The sequence below is a fragment of the Thermobia domestica genome, chromosome 7 (assembly GCF_964235325.1).
Source record: "Thermobia domestica chromosome 7, izTheDome1.hap1.1, whole genome shotgun sequence".
Classification (NCBI taxonomy): domain Eukaryota; kingdom Metazoa; phylum Arthropoda; class Insecta; order Zygentoma; family Lepismatidae; genus Thermobia; species Thermobia domestica.
Genome location: NC_137460.1, coordinates 83,285,060 through 83,304,290, shown reverse-complemented (window position 1 = coordinate 83,304,290; position 19,231 = coordinate 83,285,060). Strand labels below are relative to the sequence as shown.

General features: G+C 36.0%; 1 protein-coding gene across 2 annotated transcripts in view; it reads right to left on the bottom strand.

Annotated features, from left to right (window-relative positions):
* The window catches only part of LOC145690248 (cyclic GMP-AMP synthase-like receptor), a 103,458-nt gene that overhangs the window by 27,699 nt on the left and 56,528 nt on the right, over positions 1-19,231 (bottom strand). For both annotated transcript variants that reach the window (XM_081764963.1, XM_081764964.1), the window contains exons 6-8: positions 13,151-13,345; positions 3,804-3,959; positions 2,302-2,430 (exon numbers count right to left, since the gene is read on the bottom strand). In XM_081764963.1, the coding sequence (XP_081621089.1) occupies positions 2,302-2,430; positions 3,804-3,959; positions 13,151-13,345 (480 nt within the window). The remainder of the gene's footprint in view (positions 1-2,301; positions 2,431-3,803; positions 3,960-13,150; positions 13,346-19,231) is intronic.

Genomic DNA, 19,231 nt, shown 5'->3' with positions numbered 1-19,231 from the left:
GGTAGGGGTAGGTAGGGGTAGGTAGGTAGGTAGGTAGGTAGGTAGGTAGGTAGTAGGGTAGGTAGGTAGGTAGGTAGGTAGGTAGTGTAGGTAGGTAGGTAGGTAGGTAGGTAGGTAGGTAGGTAGGTAGGTAGGTAGGTAGGTAGGTAGGTAGGTAGGTAGGTAGGTAGGTAGGTAGGTAGGTAGGTAGGTAGGTAGGTAGTAGGTAGGTAGGTAGGTAGGTAGGTAGGTAGGTAGGTAGGTAGGTAGGTAGGTAGGTAGGTAGGTAGGTAGGTAGGTAGGTAGGTAGGTAGGTAGGTGGTAGGTAGGTAGGTAGGTAGGTAGGTAGGTAGGTAGGTAGGTAGGTAGGTAGGTAGGTAGGTAGGTAGGTAGGTAGGTTGGTTGGTTGGTTGGTTGGTTGGTTGGTTGGTTGGTTGGTTGTTTGTTTGTTTGTTTGTTTGTTTGTTTGTTTGTTTGTTTTTCTTTCTTTCTCTTTCTTTCTTCCGCCATGAGAAGATATTTTCATTCCCATTCTCCCTTGACAACAAATGAACTATCCGAATGATCGTATATTGTTACTAAAGTTTGAAATTTACTTCAACGAAAATCAGGGTGGATTGATTTAAATCAGTTTGATTTAAATCACTTGATTTTTTAAATAAAAATCGTTCATTTAAATCAAATTCCGAGGTAAATTAATTTAAAGTGAAAATAAATAAAATCCCGTTTCTGTTCTATTATTTCGATTATGGAAGACAATAATCATAATACAATGCGACTCAAATGTATGTAAGCACAATATGAAAACGAGTATCATGCAGGGAATGATTAGAGAAAATCCTGTTTTGAACGGGTAACGGGCGAATCCTGCTTTCTTCTCTTAGTAACATAGGGTTTCTAAATCGTTAACTATTCCAACGGGGAAATCACCATGAACATTTAACACGAAAATTCTTGTGTCCACGTCTATTTGTTTGTTTCCAGATAATAGGGTCGTATTTAATGGGGTCTGATCCCCTATCCGAAACAAAAATAATAATAATTTTAAAACTTTAGGCGAAATTTATGTACTAAATACATAGAAGTTCCTCAGGATCGTAATACGGCATATTGTGGATACTTTCGATAAAGTGGATACTTTCAAATATCTAGGATCAATATTAACAGACGAAAACGATATTCACAAAGAAATTAAATGTCGACTAAAAGCGTGGGATTCGTGTTATTATTCAGTTCAAAATCTCTTGTCGTCGCGAATCCTACCGAGGAATTTGAAGCATGTAATATATAAAACGATAATCATGCCTGTTGTTCTGAATGGTTGCGAAACATGGTCGCTTACTATGATGGAACAGCATAGATTGACTATTTGAGAACAAGATCCTGAGACGAATATTCGGGCCCAAGACGAACGGGAATGGCGGAAACTTCATAACTAGGAACTACACAATTTATACGATTTACCAAACATTGTTAGGGTCATCAAGTCTAGGAGACTCAGGTGGGCAGGTCATATAGCCAGGATGGAAGAAGGTAGGAACTCTTTCAAAGTCTTAACTGGAATACCAATCGGAAAACGATCATTAGAAAGACCTAGACGTAGATGGGATTACAATATTAAGATGGATCTCGCACAAATAGAAATACAAACTAGAAACTGGATCCAGTTGGCTAAGGATAAAAGTCAGTGGAGAGCTTTTGTGAACGCGGCATTGAACCACCGGGTTCCGTAGGCCATAAAACTAGTTAATTTTAGGTGAAATTTATGTACTTTATATGTATTTCGTGCCGCTAGCTAGTTCCCATTTTATTTTAAATATGCCTCTGCCAAGTATCAGTAACTTTCGTGAAAAGAAAAATGTCATGTTGATAAACGTTGCTGTACTTTTTCCTTAATGCTTAAGAAACATTGTTTGGATTGAAATAGGTTAACGATTAGGGATTAATTCAAAATGAAACCCCAATACTTTTACTTAAATGGCGTAATTAACATTTAATACTAATTACTAATGTTTTTTCTTCAGTTTGCGACTTGTATTATACGAGGAGAAAGATTTGATTTAAATAAAAAAAATAGATTTAAATAAAAAAAAAATCATGTTTTTCCCACCCTAACAAAAATGAAAATTAGCCACTACGTCAACAAGGAAGCGCCATTTTTAATTTTTTTCACTTATAATCAACATATATATATATATACAAACGAAAAGGTAGGTACTTCGATAAGCAAAGATTGTGAATTACAATGATGATCACCATCTATACAATATATCTGTTGAGAAGGGAAATTAAATTCAATGAAAACGGAAATCAACTACTTACATGAACAAAGAGCGTACTTATTCTATTGCTCTTCCAAAAATTGGTGTCGGTCTCCATTACTTCCCACAAAAAGACTGTTTTGATGTAGTAACTTGCAAGGTTACTCCAGTTCTGCTTATCACGCAATTTCTGAAAATACATTTTAGAAAAAATTAAAGTTACCAAACTTTAGTAAAAACATTGGTCTATTTACTGTTTGTACACGGTGGTTCAAAAATCAGGAACATATATAATGAAAGATACTTCTTTAAACCACAAGTAATAAAGAAAAGTAAAGAGCACGGAAGGGTTGAAAAATGCGTTCTTTCAGTTCTGTAAGTTCCTCCTTCCCAGCCCCCCCCCCCAAAGAAAAAATGCTGAAAATAAATAATTAAGTCAACTTACCCCAATGATTATTGCAAATCAACGAATGCAGTATGTAAAGTAGTTTGACCAATTACATTCAAAATATTTACTTTATCTAAATATACTGTTTCAAAATAGCGTGATAGCTGAAGAATGACTAAGTTTTCTAGTAGTGAGCCGTCTCCTTTTATATTGTAAAATTCAATGGATATCTAGATAACGAAGAAATTAGAACTCTTACAGCAGTTTATTAATAGAACTCTTACAACAGTTTATTAACTCTATAGTTGACATTTAATACTGCATTCAAGATATATTTGGGCATTTGGGCATGTTTTCAGCAATTTATACTTTTTTTTTTTTTAATGTAGTCAATCACCTGCTAGGAAAAAGTCCCTTATTCTGGGACCAACCAGAACACAATGCAAAGACATCCCAAGGAGATATACAATACAATGCTCTCTTAAAAACTGACCTAAACCTTGTAGTAGATAATACTCAGAAAGTTGCTTGATTTTAATTGGCATGTTGGATTTGTTAATTGGCATGTAATAAGAATTTGATTTCTGATTATTATTACTAGCTATTTTTAATAATAATAACAATAATCGTAAACAATATCTTCCTTGATAAAGTAGGCTTTATCTTGTCTCTCTTGTTTTTCCACTTTCAAAGTATGCGAAACAGGCTTATGTTCGTACATTTTGCTTTCTAACAAGTCAAACGTATCTTGTTTTATCATTAATTAATTTACATTAATTAAGAAGAAAAAGCATTTCCTCGAAAACATACAACATTAACTTTTCCTGGCCATACTTTATTACACAAATAGAGAAATTTGTTTCACGTGAAATGAAAGAAATAAAGGGAAGATTTTGTCCCACAAAAATATAAATACTTTACCGGAACAAAATAAACTGTCCGCATTATGGATATGTTCATTAACGGAAGTTTCACCCTAATTCCCATGCAATAATAAGGTTTTCACTTCCATGGAGTCATACGAGATAAGAAGCAGCTTATACAACATACATCTACTTTCTAATGGTGAATTGCCCAAATCGGTTGTGTAATATCGAAGATTACTTCAAATAAACCCACTACGATTATCTCTTTAAAATATAGTATGAAATTACTTGAATATTATTTACACTTACCTTCAGTAGTCTCACTACTGTCTTTAAATTGCCCTTGTCTCGAAAAAGAATCCTCTCTTGATCGGGAAATGCTAGTCGCCACTCGCGATTTGTAGCATCCTTCTTCGCTGGATCTTGTTTCTTGCTTGGCTTTGGAACAACAAACCAGCAAGGTTTCTATGATACAATTAACGATAATATTAGTTATGCAACAATGAATGAATAACAAAGAAAAAAACATTCAAAGTAATGTTAATAACGCTAAATAAATTATTCTTTAGTTCAGAATGTTACAATTTCTGACTGCCAGGTCGCCATGGACTAACCAATGTTTCAGTTTAGCAATAGGCATTTGATATATTTTCCGTTTCTTGGCGACCAAATTGTTTGATCTGGCTACTGGATTCAGACCAGAAATTCCGGATCCTGCTTTATGTAATGTCTAGAAAGCTAGTTGTGTATTCAACTTTTCACCATCAAGGCTATACGAGACCTGAAATTATAGCTTCATATGGAATACGAACATTAGCTCCCACCAAGACAGCAAAGCCGTGTCTCCAGAAACCATTTCAGCCAAAAGAAAGAGACCTTCAGAATAGGTCTTACAAAAGTTGAAATTTAAAAACTGTTACATTTAATTTAATTCCACGAAATTACCAAAATTTCGTCTAACAAAATTCAATTTCCTTACTAACATACATAGAGAGGGTGATGATAATCTCGTCTTCTACAACAATCCCATTATTTTTAATAATTAATTCATTAAACGTTTAACACTTCCGCCGATTTTTTAAAAATAATATGTTTCACGCGGTTCATGTTAACTTAAGGCCCTGGAATCACCTTTTACAAAGAAAAATACTTCTACGAAAGCACATTAAGTGACCACAAGTACTACTAGAGGTCAACTTCATGAGAAGTTGAGGATTTCTCTCCTGTCGAAGCTCAAAATCTTGACCAAAACAGAATATTAATTGATCTGTTGGATTGGAATTTATCACCCTTGTCAGCATAAAAGCTATATAAGACGTAGACCTACACCTTAACGTGGGATCCGAACCACATGAGCTTAAAACGGGAATTGAATCCGGTTCCCCCGCTCTGAATGCGCATACGTTAACCATACAGCCATGAAGAAGCTGTAACAGAGTAGGCCTACTAATGTCCTCATTAAAATTGTAAGTTCTATTTCACCATTTTCCATACTTATTCCCATGAGTGTCCACAGGCATAGGGACATGAATCTTACATTACAAAATCATATATTCTCAACTAGCAGCGTTCACCCCGCTTCGCTGCGGTCACCCCGGAACGCAATAAACTTTGTTAAAAAACCATAGAAGATTGCAGTAAATCTTAACATTATATCGCCTGTCATTTATGTTAACCCGCCCCGCTTCGCTGCGGTCATCCCGGTGCTGGCATATTGTAAAAGTGTCTGTAAAAATAAGCAAATCAATTAAAAAATTTTAAACAGAAGATTCAAGCTATTTTCCGCTGTATATCGCCTGTCATTTATGTTAACCCGCCGAGTGACACGGTCATGCGGGTTGCATATAAATACGTTTATTTTTACCTATGATGAACTAATAACAAAGGATTTGTACGTTATGGACACTTGAATGGTCAATTATCTCAAGACACTGGTAATTAAAAATTAAAGTGATATGATAAAAACCATCTAGGGTCCAAATCCTAATAACCCCCCAAAAATGAAAGAAATTGGTTCAGCCGTATTAGCGTGATGAGCGGACAAAGGATTTTGTACGTTCTCTTTTATATATATAGATCATCCTTTACATATAAAAATGTCAATTCTTGAGCTCCTCCGTGGCTAAGCGGTTAGCGTACGCGCCTTTGGCGTGGTAGACCCGGGTTCGATTCCACGTTAATTAGTAGATCCATGTCTCATATAGCCTCGCTGCTGAACGGGACGTTGAACTCAAAATCAACTCAACTCAATGTCAATTCTTCCTTAAATATTGAAGTATGCAGAACGCTAGATAACTTCTATAAAACTCGTATCTAAACCATTGATGGTCAAATGGCGGTCCACGTTTCGGGTCTGCCCCCCCCCCCTTTTTTTTTTTTTTTTTTTTTAATCATGCATAGCACGGAGAGTGTGGCTGGCCATCATAATATACCTGAAACAAGATTTTATTTTAACTGTAAAAATAAACATATTTTATTTAATGTTTGGTTGGTAAGTCCATTCTGCAATGTAAGGCCGTCGGTACCAGGTCGATCGTGGCTCAGGCCCCAAATGGGTAAATACATGAAACAAGAAGTAGGCTACGCAGAATAGAACAAAGGTTCAATAACTATTCGAAGTAACTGACTAGTTGCAGGCTTCATTGTTGAATACATCACACAGAACTGGAAATTTTACAACATGCTAAGTATTTAATTATTTCACATTTCCCGTTTCGGAAGCTACTCGATACCCACATTTCTATTAACACCACTTTAACAAGCAACAGCAGGTACCTCGCAGAGCATAGTTTTGATTAGCTTAGGACTAATTACTAACTGGTATAACCATGGATGTCATTTTGAATTGTAGTCTAAAATTGGAATATAAAGGGTATCTTTTGATACATTAAACTGAACGACAATTCGCTTGAAATTCATTGTTAATATCAGTATTGGCTTACCAGTAGGAGCATTGGCTTGGTGGAAAAGCACATGAATAATCTCAGGTCATTTCGCTTGCAATGCTGGATGAGTTTAAAATTTTCCAAACATGTTCGTAACCCATAGCCGTCACTCTAGTGCTCTCTCGAGTGAGAATTACGTCTTCGCTGTCCAAAATAGGATATTATCACTTTCTGGGCGCTGGCAGTAACCTAAAATTTCTTTGATAGCGAGGAGTCTATGTGATTCATTGAGACGACTGTCTTCGTTTCGGGATTTGACAGCAGTATTCACGTCTCATCCAATGCGACAACTGACTATGAGAAAGCACCATTCATATAGTCATGTGTTCAAATTGCTAACTGCGCAGCCTTGTGTCCAAAAATCAGCATTCAGAGAACCCATTTTGGATAAACTTTTTGTATATTCAAGTCTTCATGAAGAATGGTCTGAACAGACTCCATGAAAGACTAAGTCTACAGCAATACCAGCGATTCTCCATAACAACTTCCTCCACTCTCCAATCATGTTGTTGGTCCAGCTTGTCCGTGTCGAGGCTACTTGGACTGTTATCATGCAGCGTTCGACTTCTTTAAACTTACGCATCTACGAACGCACATTTTCCACATTCATTATACCTTCACCAAATATCGAAAGCTACCATACAACGCACTTAGAGAAAACTGATAACCACACGTTGTTCTGCACACTGAACATCACCATTTGTAATATTTAAAGCGCTGATATCTTTAGTAGGCTGGTAAATTTTTGAACAGGCTGGTAAAAAAAAGTTTTTTTTCCGGTTTCTTTCCGGAAAAATTGGAAAAATAAAAAAATGTATTAGGTTAGTGTTTTACTAGTAAATGGAACCGTTTTTCTCTTCGAACGCGTGAAAAATGTAAATTGAGAAATTTCAATATTATGATTTAAAAAAAAAAGTATTCGAAAATAAAACCGTTGTAATTATTCGTGAAAATTAATAGTCTGCAATCATTTCCTTTATGTGCCTTTTAGTCGTTTAATCCTGGTTGTGCATTAATTACAGAAATATTACAATTGTATACACATCTACCATCATGAAGCTTTTCTGTTGCAACAAATAGGGCTCTTGAATGAAACTGAGTTCTTAATGTGCTTTTTGATCTGGTGAAATTTTGTTAATTTTAACCAAATTACTTCTTAAAAGAAAGAGCAGTAGGCAAATTGCACTAATACTCATGCACTAAGACATATAATTACTATTATTTAATATTCAAAATACAGAATTTAATATAAACTTTATGTACGTAAACAAATACGTTTTCTAATGCGACAAATTATTTACTTATATAAAATGACAGTGAATATATTTGTAACTTAACTCTTCAACCACCACAGATTGATCTCGATAAAAATTTTCAACATAGATGAGGCTCAGGCTTGGGATGGATTTTATCATTTTACTTTGAAAGTGCAACTTGGAGGAAGGAAGTGTGGATATATATTGAAAATTACCGATCTTAATGTCGAACTTATAGTTTTCGGAGTTGCTGAGATGAACAGTGACATTTCGGATGAAGCTTAAATTCAAATTCAGCTCTGAAATTTGGGGGAAGGAGAGGGAGATATAAAATGATTAAAAATGACCGGTATTAGTGTCAAATCCATAGTTTTCGTGGTTGCTGATATATGTATATATATATATATATATATATATATATATATATATATATATATATATATATATATATATATATATATATAATGATCGAAAATATCCGATGATATCAGTGTCGAATCCATAGTTATCGGGGTCGCTGAGGTGAACAGTGACAATTTCGATGGCGTTTAAATCCAAATATATCCCCGTAAACTGGGTTAGGAGGGAGATATATAAAAATGATGCAAAATGATCGGTATTAGTGCGAATCCATAGTTTTCAGGGCAGCTGAGATAAACAGTGACATTTCCGATGCAGTTTAAATCCAAATTCAACGCCGAAATCTTAGGGACGGGAAAGGAGATGATATATAAAAAATGATCGAAAATGACTGATATTAATGTCCAATCCAAAGTTTTCGGGGTCGCTGAGATGAACAGTGACATTTCTAATGCCGTTTAGATCCAAATTCAGAACCGTGACCTAGGGGCGGGGGAGAGGCGAGATATACAAATGATCGAAAATGGCCAATATTAGTGTCGAATCCATTGTTTTGGGGGTTGCTGTGATGAACAGTAACACTTCCGATGCCGCTTAAATCCGAATGCAGGCCCGCATCTTGGGTAGGAAGAGATATATAAAAATGACTTAAAATGGCCGATATTAAGTGTCAAATCCATAGTTTCCGGGTTCGCTGAGATAAGCAGTGACATTTCCGATGTTGTTTAAATCCAAATTCATCCACGCAACTTGGAGGCGGGGGGGATATATAATTATGATCGAAAATGACCAATATTAGTGTCGAATCCATGGTTTCTGGAGTCTTGAGATGAACATTAACACTTCCAATGCTGTTTAAATGGAAATTCAGCGCCACAACTTGGGGGAAGGAGAAGTGGTAGATATATAAAAATGATCAAAAATGGCCGATATTAGTGTTGAATCCATAGTTTTCGGTGTAGCTGAGATGAACAATGACATTTGAGATGCCGTTTAAATCCAAATTCAGCACACATTAGTTACTCCTAAAGGGGGAAAGTGACATGTAAAAGTAATTGAAAATGATTAATACTAGTGTCGAATTCATAATTTTGGGGGTCCCTAAGTTCATTGGTGACAGTATGGTGCCCTTTATACTCAAAATGAAATGTAATCTCCCCTTGCGAAGATGTTAGTCTTTAATAAAAACGAACGGAAATTTCACATGTTAAATTCTTTAATATATTGGTAGCTGTTCAAATTTACGCACTAGTGCCGTGTATGTGTGTATATGTAAATAAGATCATCTCTCTTTTTGAGTTGTTCGAAAAACATATAAATAATAAAGAGGGATTTTTTACCAGAAATCAGAAAAATAAAAGTAAAATTACAACCTGTTGCTTTAAGTATTTTCTCTGCTAGCGAAATACGTTGTATATATGCTGGAAACACGTTACAGCAAATAAGATTAGTATCAGGTGAAGAAATAGTTTTTTAAACTATATTTTCTGGGTTTACCAATATTTCGGAACAAAAGATTTTTATAATGGGTTCAAAATTTCCGGAAATTTTATATAGCACAAGGACAATACGTATCTCCATAAAATATATATTTGATTTTAACATACTGGTATTAACTAAAATGATTCTGATCCTGTTATTCAACACTTCCCTGCCATAAAACGATAACTTTATAAGATTACTTAAGATAATTTAAATGCGTCTATAATCCATTCTATCACGGTGCTGTTTAAAAGAGTGGTACAAATATATCTGTTGCCACAAAATTTCTCTATTCTAATACAAGAAACATAACTGCTCAATGATCTTAACTGTAAACTAGTAAATATAAAATAGTTTTCATTTTAAAAGCATACTGTAGTAAAATATTCGAAAATTTCAATTTTTCCCAATTTTTCCGTTTTTTTCCAAGCTCGGGAAAAACTGGTTTTTTACCCAAAATTTCCGGGTTTTTTTCCAGGCCTTTACAACACTAGTAGCGGCTATAGAAAATACGAGCATGACGCTGCCTTCTGTATCACAAATTAACAAAAAATGTCTGCATATTTTAAGATAAACTGCATCCTGCCATCTGCTCATAATACCTTTAGAGAATATTGGAGATGTTTGAATTTGAACGCATCTCGTATATCAAATTGCACTTAAATGTTATCAGAAATAAATCAACCTATGCTTATCTGTGACAAGAATGCAGTAAACTATTAACAGATCATAGGTCTTGCATATAAAACTGATAGAAGAATTTTAGGAAATATCACTAATCTTCAAAATGATGGTTACGATTAAATGGAACTTTTCATCAATTTTGTCCCACACTTATGCCATGTAGGCTAAAGGAGGCGAATAATTAATGAAAGTGAATGATTATGAAAGGAACAGATGGAATGAGCATGTGGGAGGAAAGAGAATCCCGGGAAAACTCATGGCACGATGATGTCCACCACAAACGCGCGTGGCTAAAATCGAACCAGGGACCTATTGCACCAGTGATGAACGCTCTACCATTGAACTTCACGATGGTTATAATGAACACGTAGCATATCAAATTAGAATCACGGCCACAAAATAATTACGCAGACGATTCTTAGTTTTCCCACATTTCATGCGAGAAGAAGTCATAAGAGAAAAATCAAACTACAATTTGCATGACATGTCTATGTTAGTCTTTTATTCTGTGGTTTAACGTATCAGCAAATACCAACGAGAAATTCGAACTGCGTAAGCACGTACTTACGAACGGAATTTACAATGAGCTATAATTATGAGCGCCGTAACATATATAATGCCGTTGTTGTTGGACTGGAACACCCACAAAATATCAACGAATTTAATTACTTAATACTTCAATTTATTTTTATTTGTGTCAATAATGTACAAATAAATTCCGTTTTCAACTTCGTAATTTGAGGTGAACCACACAAGAGATGGACAGCTGGTTTAGTGGCACCAAATCATTCAATATCATACAGGAAGCGACGCAACATAGTTGTAAACTTCTCCGCATCGATGTCTATAGTGCACGTTAACAAATGCATATAGAATAGATAGGTGTAGGAGATAAACGAATAAAAAGAACAAGCTGTTTCGGAAGTTTCTCGTCAGCAAAATGAAATAGCAACACGAGTATGTTTGTCCATCTCTTTAATTATGAGATAACTAACTTCACAGCTTCTGTTCTTGAAGGAAAACCAGCATATTAAACTACACTACTCGTACGTGGATTCAAATATTTTACAAAATATTTGTTTAAAATTACTATTTAATTTCTCTGACACTACAGCAACAAAGAGATAGTTCAACTATACGGCTCATCTTCACCAGCTGATAAATGGTTAACCAATCAACCTCCAATGATCTTATTTCTGGGTTTTTAAAACATAATTTGCGACTGACTCCCGTAGGTATCATTGTGTCAACAAGCAACAAAATTTCATCAGAAATCGAATCCCCTGACCACCGCACAAACAGTATATTCAATTACATAATATGTTATGGTGTACCACATACGACGATATAAAGACCTTTATCAATTTAATATAAACACGTCAGATGCCTGGGTTGACAATAGTCAGGCGCTGACCGCTTCGCCGAGCTGCTGATGGTTGTGTGTTACGGCGAACTTTGTATTACTTGAGGAGTAGTAGAACAGCAGTGTGCAGTGAACTGGACAGATTGTAAGAGTATCAAATGGGCGACATCTGATTTCCGAAAACGGGAGAATTGTTCGCATTCGGTAATATGATGCGAGTGTGACAAAAATGGCAAGTGTGATGGGTGTATCGCGAGAGACAGTATCCCAAGATTATGACGGTCCACAAAACCACATCGGTGACGAGAAGCAGTGGTCGGAAGAAAACTTTCAGTGACAGAGGTCCAGGCCAAGCATTAAAGCGGATTGTCACTCAGAACCATCATGCAACTGCGGTGCAATTGTCAGAGAAACTCAAACAGTTTTTCCCATAACCTGTGTCGACTATCACAGCCTGCCGAGAGTTACATGGACATACGGGGGTCGGGGGTCCGGACGAAATTGCTTATAAGGAACTAACGCTTTAGCACAATGCCAATGGTGCCCCGAACATGTATCAAGAACTGCTAATGACTGTAAACATGTGGTATGATCGGATGAGTCTTCCTTTACCTCGTTTCAAACAATGGGCCATGTTTATACGTGGTGGATGTTCAAAGAAGCGTATGATCTGCAGTGTCTCTGTCCAACGTGAAACATGGCCGAAGATCTGTGACGCTATGGATCGCTATATCCTGGTCTTCAATGGGTCTTCTGCTGACGTTTAACGGTCGCGTCATTGCCCATGATACGTCACCATTTTAGGGGACAATGTGCATCCTAAGAGCCATGAGATATTATTATTATTATTATTATTATTATTATTATTATTATTATTATTATTATTATTATTATTATTATTATTATTATTATCTAGTCCATAACATACCAAACTTGTATATACCAAAAGCAGTTATAGGTGTTAATCAGGGACTAGTTACACCAGATTCTACTCAAAATTCTTGATACGGCAACCGAGTAACTTGAAGAAGACAAAATAAAAAATGCAGAATGTCCCATTTTCACACAATTTACGAGTGTATTATATATAGGCTTTCCCTTTTTGTTCCAGGAAAAGAACGAATCCGATGCAGGAACAAATTTTAAAATCATAAATATATCTGGTTTCTTGTGACAGACGGAACATTTCGGGCCCTGACTGGACTTTACCTTCACATGGAGATAGAATCCACAAAGATCGCCGGCAAAACGAGACGTCTAACATCCTTAATTTAATTGAATTAAGTCCTATATGGATGTCTTTTGATTTTATTTTTAGTTACATGTGACAAATGATATCGTGATTTTTTAAAAACTTTTTATTGAAATTTTGTGAAAAAATGTAATATTTTTTAAAGAAAAACATTTTATTGTAATTACCCTTATTGTTTTGATTTTAAATATTTTGATTTTGAAGTTAAAAATAGCTCTCTTTCTTTCTTTTCGTTGACTGCATTCTAGTATGAGAAGATTTAAACCTTATACTTTATTGAATATATACCAACTGCTGAATTGATGTATCCCTACCTCTAATTCTTCTCTGCCAGTTTGTTCTACAAGTGTAAACTTGTCTGCAAAAAGATCTTTCGGTTGTCTGACGGGGGCTGGAGGCCACTGGGGATATTTAAACTCAAGAACAGGAACTAAGTCAACATCTAGTTGGTTTTTGTCAGGCAACGTAACTAATAGTGTCACGGCTGGCCCGCTTTTCTTGGTCTTCAGCTGAAACAAAGGAAATAAATAAATACATTATACCAAGTCACTAATTATGAACATTCACAAAATATGCTATTTGAAGGAGATAAGAAAATAGACAAGCTTTGAGTAAGAAGACTGTAAGTTTAAAACATAAACAAATAAATAAATAGGTAAATAAAAACATAAGCTTTTAGTAATCTCCAATTGTTCGCGGATAAGAACAATGAGTTGTGCCGAGATTTTCGTTGATCTGAGAAGAAAAGTGCAAAATTGAGAGAGAGAATTGTATTGATATATTGTAACGGCTATTGCTATAGCTATAGTTATAGCTTTTTTAACGATAGAGTGAACCGTTACTAGTTCATACTTACATTGTGACTGACTTGTCTGCCCTCTAGCGGTGGACCGTGGAAGTCAAGAGGCGGGGAGTATTGCGTCAGTTCTATACTTCGGTTGGTGTGAGAAAGAATAGCATAAACCTTCATCTTCCGTTTCTTCATAAACGTAAAACATAACCTATTATTTTTCTCTTTTAAAGTAATAATACTTCTTTCTAAAATAGAATTAATTTAATGTTATGAATGTATTGTGTAACTAGCTAGCTACCTACGAAATTTGACAAATTGAGGCCCGTTTTCGTTAAAATTGAATATGAAATATTTGCTTTTATCTATTGATATATCAATTGGCGTTTGTTAGCTATTACAACTTTATTAGTTTTGCTTCATTAAATGAAATTAAAATTCAAAATAATTAATTCTAGTCGCGCAAAAGCTGAAAACATTGAATTTGAATTGTTTGAATTAAACTATTTGCCCATTTGTTCCTCATGTTAAGTTGTACAACGTTTTTGAGTTACATTTATTCTATGTTTATGTTTTATTGAGAAATCTAGTTGTTAAACTTGTTGTCAATATATATATAGAGAGAGAGTCCGCCAGAAAAATATATACATTGTTTAAGAAAAAATACCTATATTCATATTTCTTAATTAAATTTAATTATTGTTCAAACATGTGTTACAAACCTTCAAGTAAGCATGTTTGCATTAGATGTTCAAAATGTTGGCCGTTGCTTGGGATGCTCGAGAAACTTCGCCAGAAGATTACAGAGGCATGCGCATTGGTCTCTATTAATACACTGACCGCTGCTACGACCGCTCGTCGTTCCATGCGCCTCAAACTTGTCAACAATGCGTTTGATTGTTAGGCGGTTCAGTACCAAACTTCCCTCTCCACTGACGCTGCACTTCGATGGCATTCCCAAACCTGATAAACACTTCAAAACGTACTTATGCTGCTTGAACGTCAAGCGTGCTCCTGCCATTTTTATCTCCCTAACCGTACTGACAGTACCGACATCTGTTGGGCGAAAAACCACATTAAATTTCAGAACAATTGTCAAAGCCAATATCCTGATACAGGATGACAAACAGTATATACATTTTTCTGGTGGAGCCTGATATTTTATATATATATATATATATATATATATATATATATATAGGGTGTTTAATAAGTAATGGTCATAAATTAAAAAGTAGATAGTACATGCCAAAACTACCAAAAAAGTCTTAGTAAACATGTGTCCGCAAACGCTTCGTAACGGAGATAGGGGCTGTCGAAAGTGTGGGAAAATGAAGTTTAGAGACGAATATCTCAAAAAGTATGAATCGGACAGAGGGCGGTCCAATGAATGACTATCGAAGTCAGACATGCGCTATGCAGAAATGCATGGTTGATAACTCTGCAATGCGCGCGCAAGGGATTCCCCAAAGAAACGGAGGGATTCCCGGAAAATTGTCTAAGGAAAGGGGGCTCGAGATGAACATCGAGGGCGAGTCTATCCACCAGTAATTCATACGTCGTGGTACCAGTTCGAAAGCTCAAAAAGATACAAAATGGCGGACAATGTTTACGTGCCGTGTGTGGTTGCATAACCAACAGGAAATGAGAGAGGCAATCGAAGAAAGGTGGTGGTGCATGTTCTAAACTACTTCAGAGCACATTCCTAAGACGAATGCACATGTACAGAGTAGTCCTTTACTGTACCAATACCAAGGTAAAACAAACGATGCGCGAAAATGAATGGAATGGCCGAAATGAACACTGGTAGAACATGCAAGCCAGCTGGAAATACTGAATCGGGGTTGCAACAGACGTTGAGCTCACCTTGGGTGCATGATGTTACGGGTTCAAATCCGCTGAAGTGCCCACTGAATGCAGTGGTTCTGATCTCAGATTTTCGAGAAAGGGTGGAACAATGGTGCGGACATATTCAACAGCATGCCGACATGTTATCACGAGTACGTGGATCTTTGCGAAAACGAGTGCGAGCATGCATTCGCATGACTGGACGACACTTCCAACATTTACTTTAATGATAGAGGTACGTTAATTTCTCATGCATCTCTTCTGTGGTTACACATCTAGGTATTTACTGTTTACCTTATGATTAATGCTGTACACATTACCAACATGACGATTTCTGTTTGTTGATATGGAGAAACACTACATGTCCATCATTTTTTGCTTGTTGTAATACATTTACGCGTTCAACATGCGGAATGATTCAGATTCGTCTCCCACATACTCGAATGTTGTCATGCTTTTCCCATTGCAATCCAGTTTGCGGATATTCGTTACGTTAACTGCTTAGCACATAATGCTTCATCAGTGCCTTGCATACCGTTTGATTTACCTAAGTGCTGCCACACTTGTACGTATGCATTAGTTGTCGGAATTCTTCCTGGAGCAATTTTGAACGTACATAACCACACTTCGATTACCTCTGTCATTTCCTGCTGGTTATGCAACCACACACGGCACGTAAACATTGTCCGCCATTTTGTATCTTTTCGAGCTTTCGACCTGGTACCACGACATATGAATTACTGGTGGATAGACTCGCCCTCGATGTTCATCTCGAGCCCCCTTTCCTTAGACAATTTTCCGGGATTCCTTCCGTTTCTTTGGCGAATCCCTTGCGCGCGCATTGCAGAGTTATCAACCATGCATTTCTGCATAGCGCATGTCTGACTTCGATAGTCATTCATTGGACCGCCCTCTGTCCGATTCATACTTTTTGAGATATTCGTCTCTAAACTTCATTTTCCCAAACTTTTGACAGCCCCTATCTCCGTTACGAAGCGTTTGCGGACACATGTTTACTAAGACTTTTTTGTTAGTTTTGGCATGTACTATCTACAGTTTAATTTATGACCATTACTTATTAAACACCCTGTATATATATATATATATATATATATATATATATATATATATATATATATATATATATATATATATACAGTGGCGGCGTAAGGCAAACTGGGGCCCGGGGCCAGTGAAGTAGATCGGGGCCCCTTCTCGAACAATCATGATTTATGCATTGCTATTTTTGACATTCATTTGCATACTTATTCTTTGTTTACTCCTCCTCCCCCTTTCCCGTTGGTGTGTGTGTGTTTAAACCATCTTAATTTGGGATATGTTAAAAGAATGGGGTGACATTCAGCATATATATAGTATATATAGTATATAGTATATATAGTATATATACATTTTTAAACAAGGGACATGACAGAAAAAGGATTAGGGATACAAGTGTAACGGAAACTACAACCCATGACAGAAATGACATAATCTTAAGAACAAACAAAACATAACAACAACAAACAATCCAGAATTTATCCGACACCTAACATATACTATTCTAGGTTAAAAGCGTACTGTAATTAGATAGAATAGTTTAAGTAATGCTCCTAATAATACATTTAGAGACAAATTTACGTACAAAATGTAACAATGAGATGATATTGAAAAATATGCAAATAATAATATAACCGATGCGATTTCTAAATGTAAGTTCTCAGTTTTCTATAGAATTTTCTTGTTCGGTTTTCGCCTTTGGTGTTTGTCCCGTCCAATTTCTCATATGATTAAGTTTATTCATAGTCTCTCACCTGTCTGAGTTTACGCTACATGCGTTTTATTTGATTAGATTTTTCTCCTGCAATTAGGCCCCATTCACTTTAACATTCGTTTTCTCTCCAGTGATAATACATGATATTTAAACACTTTTTTTTTTTTTAACCGAACTAGTAAATAATGGCTAGAATAGATTTCTCTCCTTCGTGTCTTCTTCATTTATCTTTTACTAGGTTTCTTCCCAGTGATAATATACGATCTATTTAGTGCCACTGCTTTTGCCGAAATATCAATAAATAGTTAAGCATTAGAATCTTTCCCTCCTGTTTGTTCTTTTTACTATTGTTTCCAGATTTTACACTTGTTTTATGATTCCATTATTTTGTATTTAATAATTCAGTCATATTTATATTCTGCCACTTACGACTGTTTCCATTACACTTACTAACACACACAGTATTAGAATATACTGTAACAAAGAATCCTGAATGTATTGAATAATTGAGGATAGGGCTACATCATAGATTAAACATGTGAACGCAGAATTCTACTATGGGTTGTGTACCATCTTACTTTTCATTACCACCCATTACCAGTCAATTGACAGATCTTGACGGATTTTTATTATTCTTTTGGTACTTTTGTATTTTTATTGTCTTAAGTTGAAACATGAAACTACTTTCGGCAATAGTTCCACTACCTTATTAGCCTGTGTTCCGCCAGCATTCAGAATGCTACCTTCCTTGTTTTAGTAGCTGCGAAAGTATCAACTATATTATCAAAATCCAAAGTAGATGCTATTCCATTATCGATAGAAAGAATGTCCAGATTCGTGTCTTTCTTGACTCGTAGTGGAGCGTAAATATGATCTTATCAGCTTCATTTTGTTGAAAGACCTTTTAAATGATGCGACAGATACGGGTAGTGTTATCAAAATCTGAAGAGCGGTTGTCAAACTTTTGTAAGCTTCAAGCCCCATTGAAAATACATATTTCAGTATACCTTGTGGGGAAAAGTAAAGTTGTTCTTTAGGTTTCTAAGTACACCTTAGTGAACGGATTATATATAAACAATTCTATGCCATCCAGGTCATTCGGTTAGAACAAAGCCAAATCAGAGCAACAAACATGGTTTTAATCTTTCCTCGCTCTCATCATTTAGCTGCTGCACAAAGTTCGCAAAGTAAGAAAATAGTTCTATTCTATTTCTATCTAAATATAGAAGAAAGCAATATAAGATAAGTCACGTTTTCTTCTTTTGAACATTTGAACACTTGTTTTCTTATTGAACATCTTATTCACTCTAAATTTGTGGGATGAAGTGTAAATTTGTACGCCAAGAAAAAAAGGAGAAACCAGCTAAGCAAAAGAGTTTCGCTCGCTGAAAGTTCGACTTGTAAAGGACAAAAGAAAAAAGACAGAAGGAAAACAAGCGAATCAGCAACTATAGCGTCTGCACCAAAGAGCTTTTAGTTAGGAACAGAATGCTAGTACCCTAATATAAAGGTAACCAAGAAAGTTCTGTCACTTTTTCACTAACCACACTGAACATCGATATGTCACCTAACAATAAGACGTATCTGGAAAATCAAAAATAGTCCCCATCAGCATCGATGACCTCCTGCCAACGTTCTGGAAGGTCATGGATTCTATCGCGGAGAACTTGGTGCACCGTGAAGCGAAGAAGGTATCAAGTGCATTTTGCATCTCTACTAGGGATTTGAACTGCGTCCTCTAAGGTGATTGTCCAAGGAATGGAACAAGTAATAATCGAATGATCCAAAGTCCATCCAAGGCGTAGAGTGGTGTCCTGGGTCATCCTAGCCACGTGGAGCTTAGCGTTGTCCTGTAACAAGGAGAAAACCTTTGCGATTCAGAAGTGCTTTCTCCAGAATTTTGAGTTTTTCTTAAACACTGCTCAACTGCTGACAGTACACAGTTGCATTGATGCTTTGACCAGTTGGTAGCATTTCCTGATGCAC